Genomic DNA, 14,260 nt, shown 5'->3' on the forward strand with positions numbered 1-14,260 from the left:
AATCCTGACTGAAATTCCTCAAATAAATTATTATCGTGGAGAAAGTCACACAGCTGCTCTGCGACTACTTTCTCAGGGATCTTTGAAAGAAAGGGAAGATTAGAAATTGGTCTATAGTTGGCTAACACCTCTGGATCCAGGGTGGGTTTTTTTAGAGGAGGTTTAATTACAGCTACCTTAAAAGACTGTGGTACATAGCCTGTTAATAAAGATATATTGATCATGTCTAATATATGAGTGTTAACTAAAGGTAAGACTTCCATAAGTAGCCAAGTTGGGATGGGGTCTAAGAGACACATTGATGATTTCGATGAAGAAATCATTGAGGTCAACTGTTGAAGAGAAATCGGGGAGAAGCTATCTAGATATATATTATGTCTTACAGCTGTGTTTGAGGGCAGATTGGTTCCATCTGAGGACAGGAGGTCATGAATTTTGCCTCTAATAGTTAGAATTTTGTCATTACAAAAGCTCATAAAATCATCACTGCTAAGGGCTAAAGGAATACAAGGCTCAATGGAGCTGTGACTCAGTCAACCTGGCAACAGTGCTGAAAAGAAACCTGGGGTTGTTCTTGTTTTCTTTATTAATGCTGAGTAATAGTTTGCTCTAGCATTGTGGAGGGCCCAGGTCTGTCTTCCCAGACTTAACGAGATTCTTACAGTTTGGTTAATCGCCAATTTCTTTCAAATTTTCGCGATATTTGTTTTAATTTTCTAGTTTAAAAGTTGTTCCAAGGAGCGGACTTTCTTTGCTTTGGTAACTTCTGTTCAAGAGGTGCTACAGAGCCGAGTGTTGTTCGCAGTGAGCCTGCAGGGCTATCAACAAGATCAATTCGCAAGGGTTTAAAGTCCATACGGGAAACCTCTGTTACAGAAGGACATGGTATTAAATTTAATGTCGACGGAATCATTTCCTTAAATTTTGCAACAGTACTATCTGATAAACACCTAGTATAGTAACTGTTGCTGAGTGGAATGTAATCGAGTAGAAAGAAATCAGAAGTTATTAAATAATGATCTGATAGAGAGGGATTCTGTGGAAAGACTATTAGGTTATCAATTTCAATTCCATACGTCAGAACTAGATAGAAGGTGTGGTTAAAACAGTGAGTGGGTTTATGTACACCCTGACTGAAGCCAATGGAGTCTAATAATGAGATAAACGCAGTAGCGAGGGAGTCATTATCAACGTCAACATGAATGTTAAAATCACCTACAATAATAACTTTATCTGATTTAGGAACTAAATTAGATAAAAACTCTGAGAATTCAGATACAAATTCAGAATACGGGCCAGGAGCATGGTATACTATAACAAACAGAAGTGGCTGTGAGGTTTTCCAGTTCGGATGTAATAGACTAAGGACTAGGCTTTCAAAGGAATTATAATCTAGTTTGTGCCTTGAGGAAAGTGGGTATTCTTGACACAGCCAGGTTTCAGTGAGGCTGAGTAAATCAATATGATTATCTGATATTAATTTGTTTACTAACACTGCTTTAGATGACAGAGACCTGATATTTAACAGTCCGCATTTAATTCTCCTGTTTTGTCTTCGTCACAGAAGAGGTTTTAATTTTTATTAGGTTGTTATTCACAACTCCCCTTTGTTTGACTTTAGATTTAAATAATTTAGGTGGTCCAGGGACAGACACCATTTGTATAACTCTATGGGTGGGTAACTGGAGTAGAAGCTCAGAGAAGCGTGTAAGACCGTGACTCTGATTCCTGGTCTCAACTCTGGGTTGTCAGGGTTTTGAATTACTAATAAATTTGGCCATACTTCCAGATATGAGAGCAGCTCCATTCAAAGTGGGATGAATGCCGTCTCTCCTAATCAGACCAGGATTTCCCCAGAAAGTTTGCCAATTATCTATGAAGCCCACATAGTTTGCTGGACACCACCTGGACAGCCAGCGATTGTATGATGACATGCGGCTAAACATCTCATCAGTGGTCAAAATTGGGAGGGGTCCAGAGAAAAATACGGAGTCCGACATAGTTTTAGCATATTCACACACCAAGGCAACATTAATTTTTGTGACCTTCGATTGCCGTAACCAGGTGTCATTACCGACAACATGAATAACAATCTTACTGTATCTACGTTTAGCCTTAGCCAGCAGTTTTAAATTAGACTCAACATCACCCGCCCTGGCCCCAGGGATACATTTGACTATGGCCACTGGTGTATGGAGCTAGAACAGTCTCAAAATGAATAAATGCACACAGAAATTAATAAATGCACAAAAAAGGATTCACATATGTATTTGGGGATTCCTATATATGACTCAAAACACAAACACATTTTCAATGCACACAAAAATATGTTTCATTCCATATATAAGTAAAAGAAAATCCACATATAAAAAATAAGATTTATAACCATATTTGTAATGCACACACAAATATTTCTTGTTTTAAATATGTGCAATTGAAATTCACAAATGTACGCATGTTAAAGTATTTGCAATTTTCATCAAATACATGTTTGGAGGTTGTTACTTTGATATATGAACTTTCAAACCTGCATTTAAAAAGTGCTTTTAATTTGTCAACTTCCCTGCATTTGCGTGTGCAAGTTTTAAGACTCCCCTGACTCGATTCAGAAATGCATTTTTTCTAAAAGGGGATTGTCTGCAGCCAATCAGATGTCTCACTCCTTTACAGCCAATCACATGAGTGCCTCCCCACGAGGGGTGTTATATGACGTCATTAAAGCGCGCGTAGGTGGCCAGAGGCTGGAGAGGTTTGTAGCCCGCCAGTATTCAAAGAAAAAGAAGGCTGGAAAAAAGAAGGCTGGACTGCAGCAACATGGCGTCTGGTAACGGGAACCGTGGCAATTTAAGTGTAAGCAGTGTTTCCCCTATATGCAACTAGCAGTGGCGCACGCTGCTGAAATATGGCCGCTGCTGCTGATTTTTTTAATTTTTTTTTTATGTCTTAGCACTTTAGAAACTACCGTTATATTATTTGGCACTACGGACGCCTCACACACTTGTGAGTAAAGCTTCATATAATAACGTAACAACAACAATAATATACTATTTATCATGTTATGTCATCATGTCATTTCTGTCTCTACATGGACACGCATTAACAATTCTCCTCCGCTCACGGCGGAGTTCGGCCACACACACAGGTGACCAGTGTGCGCAGTCTGTTAGCTGACATAGTTATTGTTATGGACAGTGTGTAAATAACCATCAAAAGACTGCTGTTATATACACAGACAAACACGCTGCTCGCAGAGCAGCGCAGGAGACAAGCCTCTGATTGCAGGCCCGCAGACCTCAATGTGGGCGGAGTCAAATGTCCACATTGAGGTCTGAGGACCTGCATTCGGGGTTACATGGCAGAGCCCTTCTGGTGCCAGTAAATACATAGATACATCCCAGCAGGCTGTGCTTTGCAAATGTACAAAAACGTTTTGCGGGTGTGAAAAAAAAAAATTTGTGCGTGTGTTTCTTCTCCGCTGCTACAACTCCATCCTAGAGGAAACACTTGGAAGTGAAACATAACATGTTTTAATTAATCATTTACGTAAGTCATGTTCTAGAATGAATGATTGTTTTACCTGAATTGTGACGTTAACTTATTCTATTCTTTATTCATTTTGAGACTGTTCTAGCTCCATACCTGGTGTTGCTAACTTCATGTTTCTCAAAATAGAGCTGCCAATGACCAGAGTTTTGTCCTCAGCAGGTGTGTCACTGAGTGGGGAAAAACGGTTGGAAACATGAACAGGCTGGTGGTGAACCGTGGGCTTCGGCTTGGTACTACGCTTCTCCTGGGCAGTTAAAAAGTTAAAAACAAAAAAAAGTACAAGACAACAGCTTTCATTACAGATCAGTCAGATATAGATATAGTCAGGGCCTCACATCTGTAAAGATGTTGTTTTAAGAATCCTCACATCCAGTGGTGTAGTGGAGGGTATACTCAGGTATACGGGGTATACCCACTTCTTTTTCTATCCAGTCACAGCATACCCACCTATCAGCTAAAAAGCCATTGTAATATATAGGAGAGTTTGCCCACTTCCTCATCAGTAACCTACCTATCTACCTAGTAGTACACCCACCTCATCAACTACCACTACACCACTGCTCACATCCCACTGACCACAAGTATCTGTGTTGCTAAATAGGCTACTTCAATGATTCAAACAGTCCAATGTTAATATACAGTAGACTACATACAGTTTATGATGCAGTTAAAATGGCCAAAAATGTGCATAACTGCGTTGTAGGACGATTTAAGGTGTGCCCCTAAATTTTGTGCCTGTGCTCCTAAGATTTTTCAGTTAGGAGCTCCAGTGCTCCTACTAAAACAAGTTAGTCTGGAGCCCTGGTGTGTTTCCAATAATACACCTGCAGCATCTACAATGTATCTCATTAGCTACTAGACAGCAGGGGGGGTTAAGGAGCTGGCCTCTGGTTTGTTTTTTCCTTGTTATGATGATATCACATCTGGGTGATGATAGTATATGTTGGATGTGTTTCCATTCACATCCCCCACAACTGCAGAGCAACACCGGCACATAGTCACGTTCTTATGCATAACTCTCTCTCCGGTGCTGCTGTAGCTGACCGGCACACCGGGAACCTGCAGGTGGGTCTTCCAGCTCTGGTGTATAACTTTGCGCTCGTCAGAGTTACTGACTCGCACGCCATTACGTTTATTGTGCTATATATCATTTGCTTTATATTATTATTTGTTATAATATTTGTTTATTGTGTTTCATATCAAAGGCCCACAAATATTTATCCATATCTAATAGTTATCAGACTTTGATCCTCTGCCTGACCCTACCTGTGTCCAAAGCTACTCATTTATTTTAAATGGTTAGGCTATTTAATTATTCTTCATCAATTTTTTTTTTCAAATTTTGATATAAAGTGGTAATCACTGTATGTGAATGCATGAATGTGTCAAACTTGCAGCACTGGATTTGAAATAAACTGTAATAAACTGGAGCTTCTGTGCTTTGATTAGCGGCTGAGAAACAACAAGACCCTCATCCATTAAAAATGAACATTAGTTCTTCTGAGGTCATTTTGGTAAAAGTAACGCAAAAGTAGTGTAATAAGTTACTTATTACTCTAGACAGAAAGTCATATTGTAAAGTAACTTTTTACTTTCAAATGAAGGTAACTAGTAATATGTAATAAAAACTTGCCCAACACTGTCAGTTTTGCAGGCATTTAGTCTCAAACCAAAGTACCTCACTAAGGATGAAATACGTATCACCAATTCTTATAATTCTTCCTTGAAGAAACTAAAAAATCACTAGGCATTTGTACAGTAAGGAGGTTTAGCATGAGAAAGGAGCCTATAGAAAGCTGATACACATCATCTTTAAACCTAAGCACTCAGACTGTTTGAGGCATGAGTGCTTTTCATTGCATTAATGAACTAGGCTACATGGTAGCAGGAACTAGTCTTTTCTAGTTTTTGGTTGAGACGAGGAAGTTATAGTATTTTCATATAGTGTGATAGAAATTAGCTTCATTCTCAACTACGGATGCTAAATATCTCTGTAAATTAGACAGCAAAGCTGATAATTTGTGCTTATGCACTGACCTGCTTATTTCCCACACCAAGGTCAGCATAGCAGGAAGTGAGCAGTGTTGATACTAACTTTCCTTGAGGGAAATGTAGAGAGGCTACAGGCTGACAAGAGATGGAGATGGGGCTTTTGAAATGCTAACAGCAGCATCATAGCTTTCAGGTAAGCAGTGTGGCAGCCAGAGCGTGAGCAGAGGACTGACAGCAAGTTTACATGATGAAATGGATACTTTGAATATACTGTATTTTGCAGGGAGGAAGCATGAGCATGTAAGAGTAGCAGCAGACTTGAGTTGACTGCCTGAATTTGCTTACTGGCTTCACTTCATTAATGCTAAACAAGTCCGATAAGGTCAACTACAAGGTCAGTCCCAATGCATGTCTCCACTTATTGTGACCATGTAGAGGTGACAAAGACAAAGCATCTGTGACAATGACAGTAACATACATCTATACTTTGAATCCACAGTAGACTGCTCACTGGTGACAACGGAAGACACAGAACCAGTCGTTTGTCCTCCGGCAGAAGTTGGCGACAACGAAAGCTTTACCTCAGAGACTGAGATCGAAAGTGAGAAAACTTGTGAGGACTTGAAGGCAGTAACAGTCATTGATGATCATCAGCAGGAGGAAACAGAGACAAAGGGGGAGGGGGGGGGGGGAGGGGGAGGTCAGCTGGTGACAAAGGACCAGTCATCAGAGCAACCTGAAGAAGAACTTACTGAGCTTAAAGAGACTAAAGAAGAAGAGGATGATGAAGCAGAAGACAAAAAGGAACAGAAAGAGCAGCAAGTAAGGCAAGAGTTTCTTCGAGAGGAGAAGGCCATAGAAAGACATGCGATAAGCCAGGAAAACTCTGATCACCAGTACTCCAGTGGAGATTACAAACATCAGGCCAAAGAATCAACAGAAAGGCAGAGTGAGAGGGAGGAACGGGAGGAGGAGGAAGAGGAGGAGGAGGAGGAGGAGGAGGAGGAGGAGGAGGAGGAGGAGGAGGAGGAAGAGGAAGAGGAGAGGGAAGTCCACCAAGTGGTTGACACTCCTTACACTTTGAGTCCACACACTCAGGGATCTGAGGCTGAGATGTTACTCAGGGAAGAAAAGGTCAGCATCCCTATGACTGAGGAAGAGGAGGATGATGAAGATGAGAGAGAGGAAGAGGAGAATGAGAGGCAGGGGAAGGAAGTATGCGAGGTGGTGGAGGAGGAAGAGGACCCAGACTCCAGCAAAGCCTCTCCAACTACAGTGGTTATAGAAGTCCGCTCAGAGGAGGAGGAGGAGGAAGAGGAGGAAGAGGAAGAGGAAGAGGAAGAGGAAGAGGAAGAGGAGGAGGAGGAGGAGGAAGAGGAGGAGGAAGAAGAGGAGCAGGATCATGTCTCAGAGGGCTCAGGGATCACAGATGACTCAGAGAACTGGGATATGACTCGGGGGAACCTCGGGCTGCTGGAGCAGGCCATCGCCCTGAAGGCAGAGGAGGTGAAGGGAGGACAGGAGGCCCGGAGCTCCCCAGACTACCAACCATACAGCACCTCAAGCAAGAGCTCTGAGCCTGCTGCTATGGCCCGCCGCACTTCTCACTACAGCAAAGGTACACTTACTGCTACCAGCCACAACAACAGTTTACAGTGTGCACAGTGTGTCCTGTTTGTTAGACAGTGTGGAATAGTGAATTTCTAGGTTTATTAAATTACATATATTATATTAGGTCCAAATATTATATTCATCACCCAAATCCATTTTTTTTATATTTGTTGATTTAACTTTCATACAACTCCAAGACTATTCTTGACACTCAGGGCCGTAGCCTGGATTTTCATCCCCAGTGAGCCCCCACTCCTTCACAAGATTTGATCAAACAGCACAAACAAGTTCATTATTTGGATTTCTTTTTTTTACCATTCAGTGGTACTGCCTGTAAATTTTGTTTTATCACGAGCCCCTCTATGTTGTGAGTTCAGTGTATTTTTTAGTGGTTCATGTGTAACTCCTAAAGAAATAATTTATCTGTTTATCACATTTTAATTCACCCCAGTTTGGCAGTTTTCATTGGACAGTCAGTGCGTTTATACACCATTAGAGAAAATGGATTTATTGTGTTAGTCCGATTAAAACTGGACTTTTAAAATACATGGAATCATGGTAGTTCAACTGATATTGCACCAAACACACCCAGATAATGTGATCAGGAGTTGAATTCCTCCTGCATTTATTCACTCAATCAGACCCAAAGTGGTCTAGGCGCTCTGTGCATGCTCCACAGTTTCTGCCCTGGACTTTGACCCGTAGTCGAATAAATTTAAATGAAGATTAACAAAAGAAGAAGCTGGTAACAACATGGAGAAATCTACGGAGCCCCTTAAAGGTCAAGTCGGGAGATTTTTTTGGACTGACTTTTGAGTCCCCTCGCAATACTTTTGCGTCACCTCGCAATACTTTTGCGTTCCCTTGCAATACTTTTGCGTCACCTTGCAATACTTTTGCGTTCCCTCGCAATACTTTTGCGTCCCCTCGCAATACTTTTGCATTCTCTCGCAATAGTTTTGCATTCCCTTGCAATAACGTTTTGGATTCCCATGAGCCACCATTGTCACTTCCTCTTAGATGCCCACATTGATCCGTGACCAACATAAACTTGTATAAAGCTGGCGAGATCTCCTTTTAAACTGTAGTGTTGTTATTATTGCCTTTCATGTTGTTGTAAGTAGCCTACTTAATTAGGTTAATTAGGTATTTCACTAACGATATTTTCACCCGATTAAGTCACATCCCGTTATTTCCTCCGTAAACCTAACGTTACAGCAGTCTACAAGCATGCTGTGTCAATAAATCAGCTCAGACACTGTTAGAAATGTAGTATTTAGCCTAATAACATCATGCTACAGCAGTAATAACGTCAGCTTTAGTCAAATGGCTCTAGCTCTCCCGGTAAATGTCATCAACTCTGGACACATTTTCCCTGTATGTTGACATGATAATGGCCGCGTTTCCCAGATCGCTCTTAGCACTAAGAGCTTCTTAAGAACGCTCTTAAGCCTCCCGTGAAAGAAAAACGTGTTTCCCAGATCGCTCTTAGCTTAAGAAGATCTTTCACTAAGAAGGAGTTGTAAGATCCAGCTGACCCACTCTTAACAGTCTTCTTAGCAACCAACGTTCACAGCTCCAGCAACAGCAGGCAAATTAATATTACACTAAGCAAGGAGATGTTAAAACTGTGCGCACCGTATATATTTTGATCTATTTTATACTTCAGATTTATATTGTTTAGCATTAACTGGTGACAGAAAAGAACAAATTTCATTCTGCAGGGAAACGCGTGTCCTTACTGTGCATATTGAATCTTGAATCTATATGTTTTATGAAGACCCTGTGTGCACTCAAAGCTGTGGCAGTTACGCACGGAAATCTGGCTAAAGAAAAATAATAAGAAGAAGAAAAATAAGTATGAGGAATAACAAGTGTGTTCCTGTATGTGCTTTGCACATCAGGCACACAAAAAAAATAAATCATCATGACTATCATTTATCATAATTTGTCCGCACATATCCCACCTCTGCATGCACATATGAGACAGTTTACCTCACCCAAAAAATGCGCCAGGGCACAACAGAAACACATCCACCCTTCAAACCTGCGACATTTCACAGATATTAGGCAACTGACAGGTGTAATTGAGCTCAGCTGGAACCTCATCAAGGGATGCTTCACCCGCTACTCTATATAAAGGCGTTGCCAGTTTATACCTGCCGTTTCGTCTGATTCAGTGTAGATTGATATAGCCATTAAATCTGTCAATTTTGTCCTTCCGTGAACTGGTCATGTTAAGATGATCGTTAGCAGAGACACAATGTTGATGAATGCAAGTAGGATACAGTGTGGTCAGGATACAATGCAGGTCCTTAAGTTCATTTGTCCTTTCGTCCATCTTTCATATTTTTGTTTAAATATAATACATTTCCTCATGATTCTCTTACCAAGACTACTTCCTATGTAGTTGTAGTCTTGTTTTCGTCACGAAAATAGCTCATTAACAAATATTTATCGTCTTAGTTTTTCATTAGAATTATTAGAACACACATACATACGAGCAGCAGGGAATTAGTGCGTTAGGTAGCAGTGCTGTGTGTGACTTATGCGCTGATTAAGTGGTAGGTGATCGATTTGCCTGACATCGATTGATTTAGTTTCAGCACCGCGGTAGTGGACAGCTCCTGTTAAGAGCTTCTTAAAGAGCAATCTTAAGAGCGATCCTAAGAAGGGCATTAAGAATGCATCTGGGAAACACTCTTATCTTAGCGACCCTTCTTAGCTAAGACGTTCTTAATTGTGCTCTTAAGTCTTTAGCTCGGTCTTAACTTTTCATGACAAAAACAAGACTACAACTAAATAAGAAGTAGTCTTGGTAAGAGAATCATGAAGAAATGTATTATATTTAAACAAAAATTTGAAGGACAGACGAAAGGACAAATGAACTTAAGGACCTGCATTGTATCCTGACCACATTGTATCCTACTTGCATTCATCAATGTTGTGTCTCTGCTAATGATAATCTTAACATGACCAGTTCACGAAAGGACAAAATTGACAGATTTATGGACTATGTCAATCTACACTGAGAATCAGACAAAACGCCAGGTATAAACTATGAAAACATACAGGCAGCACGCTGACAGTTGTAAAAGAGTTAATGTGACATGTATGTGCGGATGTGTGGAGACACTAAGTTGATAAGGCGTTGTATCTCAGCACGGGGCAGCTGGTACTTCATTTGGACAGCCCGGTCTGACAGCACGTCAAGTGCTGACGCACAAATGCATTTACATATATGGTTTGGCTTCATGCACTGCGACGCTGTTGGTTAGCGGCGAGAATATGCTGTAAAGCAGCCATGGTATCTCACACATGTGGGAACGCCTTTATATAGAGTAGCGGGTGGAGCGTCCCTTCATGAGGTTCCAGCTGAGCTCAGTTACATCTGTCAGTTGCCTGATATCTGTGAAATGTGGCAGGTTTAGAGGGTGGATATGTTTCTGTTGTGCCCTGACGCATTTTTTGGGTGTGGTAAACTATCTCATATATGCATGCAGATGTGGGATATGTGCAGACAAATTATGATAAATGATAGTCATGATTCATTATTTGTGTGCCTGATGTGCAAAGCACACACAGGAACACACTTGTTATTCCTCATCAGAGTTGGGTATAACGCGTTACTACAAAGTATAATATACCTCTATACCTCTATATAAATGAACTTTGATTACTTTTTGCAGTAACGAGTAACCTAACGTGTTAGTTTGCTGTTTGAGTTATCAAATACTTGAGTACATTTTCAAACAAGCCATCAGTTACTTCTGTTACTTTTAGAACACTGGTCCTTCAGCTCCGAAACAGCAACGACTGTCTTTTGGTTCTAATAACGGAGATAACGTTAAACCTATCAGTGTGAAAGAAGTCATGAGGCTTGTGGCTAGCTACGTAATAGAAGACTCACAAAGACTCACGTATGTTAAAAGTTACTTACAACCGGTGTATTTACTGTATGTGCCCGGGTTCCTTCGCCTGTGGAACGAGTAACGTGACCACTAACTTGTCCCCAAATGAACACAGCCTATGTGTTTCACTAACGTTCATTATGAAGAATGTCAGATTGGCCAATCAGTGGCAGAGTTGGGCCCGGAGTCACAAATAGCACATTTCGACTGACACAGAACCGGCACGGTGCCGGTTCCCGAACCTAATTAAGTAAGCTACTTACAACGGCATGAAAGACAATAATAACAATACTACAGTTTAAAAGGAGATCTCGCCAGCATTACAAGTTTACGTTGGTCACCGATCAATGCGGGCATCTAAGAGGAAGTGACAATGGTGGCTCATAGGAATCCAAAACATTATTGCAGGGGAATGCAAAACTATTGCGACAGAATACAAAACTATTGCGAGGGGACGCAAAAGTATTGCAAGGGGATGCAAAAGTATTGTGTGGGGACGCAAAAGTATTGCGCGGGGACGCAAAAGTCAGTCCAAAAAAATCTCCCGACTTGACCTTTAAGGGGCTCCGTAGAAATCTATATCCAGAGCAGTGCATTTTCGGACTGACAAGGAGACACAGCTCATGCTGTGTCAGCCAAAAGAGGGAAATATTTTAAAATACCCATAACCTTAGCTCACTTGTTTGTCGATAGTTTGGTCTGTGACGTAACAGGAAAAAGGTCCAATACTCACAAGCTGAAAGGGGGCATATCACCACCAATCGTAGAGGAGTCGGACATATTTAATCAATAAATTGATTCCCCTCCCGTGCTTGTATACTGGGACAAGGACAGTAGTCCAATGAAATGACCTAGTCGAGCCATAACCATTACTCTATTTAACGGTGCATGTAAGAATCACTCTGCACACTGCTGGGAATACAACTTTAGTGGGGACATGCTGAATCCTTTGTTTAAGGCCTTCAAAGTACAACCCCAATTCCAAAAAGTTGGGATGCTGTGTAAAACATGATTAAAAACAGAATGCAGTGATGTGTGAATCCTTCTCCACATATAATATAATTAAATGCATCCAAAGACAAGATGTTAAAACTGATAAACTATGATTTTTTAAATAAATATACACTCATTTGGAATTTGATGCCTGCAATACATCACAAAAAAGTTAGGACAGGAGCATGTTTACCACTGTGTGACATCACCTTTTTTTAAACAACACTCAGTAAGTGTTTGGGAACAGAGGACACTAACTGTTTTGAAAATGAAATTCTTTCCCATTCTTGCTTGATATATACGACTTGAGCTACTCAACAGTCCAGGGTCTCTGTTGTTGTATTTTCTGTTTCATAATGCGCCACACATGTTCGATGGGAGTTGTGTCTGGACTGCAGGCAGGTCAGTCTAGAACCTGAACGCTTTTACTACGAAGCCCCGCTATTGGAACATGCAGAATGTGTCTCATTGTCTTGCTGGAATAAGCAGCGACGCCCCTGAAAAAGATGTTGGATGGCAGCATATGTTGTTTTAAAACCTGTATGTACCTTTCAGCAGCCATGGTGCCTTCACAGATGTGAAGTTACCCATGATGCCATGAGCACTAACACACCCCCATACCATCACAGATGCTGGCTTTGAACTTTGAGCTGGTAACAATCTGGCTGGTCCTTTTCCTCTTTAACTTGGAGGACACAACGTCCGTGATGGACTCGTCAGACCACAGCACACTTTTTTTCACTTTGTGTCAGTCCATCTCAGATGAGGTCGGGCCCAGAGAAGTTGGCTTTCACTCTGCATGGAAGAGTCTTAACTTGCATTTGTAGATGCAGAGATGAACTGTTTTACTGACAAGTTTTCCCATGTAGTAATATGCCTTACATAATCATGTCAAGTTTTAATGCAGTGCAGCCTGAGGGGTGAAAGGTCATGGTCATTCCATGTTGGTTTTCAGCCTTGCCCCTTGCATGCAGAGATTTCTCCAGATTCTCTGAATCATTTGATAATACAGGTCAAACAAACACCAGACTTTCACCCTCCTAGTGAAAGTCTGGAGTTTGTTTGACCCGTCCACCTTAATGACCTGACTGCCCAATACATACTTTCTCGCTCTTTCTATTCAATTCAATTCAATTTTATTTATAAAGCCCAATATCACAAATCACAATTTGCCTCAAAGGGCTTTACAGCATACGACATCCCTCTGTCCTTTGGACCCTCACAGCGGATAAGGAAAAACTCCCCAAAAAAAACCCTTTTACTACTACTGTAGTATACTGTAGTTGTCTCTTAAGGGTGCCTCTGTGCAGCAGTGTCTGACGCTGATGGGCCACAGACTTAATGTCAATATTTGATGAGATGGGAGTAAGACTGGGTTGGACAGAGGCCCTGGCTAAGCCGTGAATGTCCTCAAATCCTAGACACACCCCTGCGTATACCTGATCTGTGCTGGGCTGCTGCAGTTGGCCCCTGGCCTCTGGTCCTTTTTTAAAAGTGCCCCCCTGGCAAAGCAATTTGAGTAACCCTGGTGTAGCACATTAGTTGCTTTCAATAATAAAAAGTGTCAGTATCAATATCAGTGATTGTGCCATTAGAGTCACAACATAATTTTGTGGTATCACTCACCCCTTATACAAATGACTCACGTGCTTTAATTCACTCTTGTTGCCATGTAAATAACCCCATCCTCTATTCAGAGAAGAAGGAGGTGAAGTGTCCAACCCCAGGGTGTGATGGGACAGGTCATGTGACTGGGCTGTACCCTCACCATCGCAGTCTATCTGGATGTCCTCACAAAGACCGAATCCCTCCAGAGAGTGAGTACACGTTATCTTTCATAATGTCACAGACCACCAGTACGAACCTGATGGTCCTCATGCACATTCTGTCCCTGTCAGAGTCACAGCAGATTGTAGGCAGCTAACAGCCCTCCCTGACAGTTCTCTCTGTTAATATACAGACATTTAACATCATGGGAGCGTTGAGAAGAATGCCTGCTCATAGTTTGTTACTTTTGTTATTGTCCTTTCTACCAACATGAGTATTATTAGTACTACCATTACTACTTCCTTCTGTTATAGAAATAAAATACCATACTAATACTACTGTCTTTATTATTGCTACCATTCTTTCAATTGCTGTGTGTTGCACAAATACTATTACTAATGCTAGTGATGTGAAACCTGCTACAGCAAACTAAAGTGACT

The 14,260-nt window shown here is 41.2% G+C and overlaps 1 protein-coding gene across 7 annotated transcripts in view; it reads left to right on the plus strand.

The window, feature by feature from the left end:
• Positions 1-14,260, plus strand: part of myt1a (myelin transcription factor 1a) — an 81,238-nt gene that overhangs the window by 20,778 nt on the left and 46,200 nt on the right. For all 7 annotated transcript variants that reach the window (XM_050064584.1, XM_050064587.1, XM_050064588.1 and 4 more), the window contains 2 exons: positions 6,038-7,156; positions 13,751-13,870. In XM_050064584.1, the coding sequence (XP_049920541.1) occupies positions 6,038-7,156; positions 13,751-13,870 (1,239 nt within the window). The remainder of the gene's footprint in view (positions 1-6,037; positions 7,157-13,750; positions 13,871-14,260) is intronic.

Source organism: Epinephelus moara, chromosome 16 (genome assembly GCF_006386435.1).
Source record: "Epinephelus moara isolate mb chromosome 16, YSFRI_EMoa_1.0, whole genome shotgun sequence".
Taxonomy (NCBI): Eukaryota; Metazoa; Chordata; class Actinopteri; order Perciformes; family Serranidae; genus Epinephelus; species Epinephelus moara.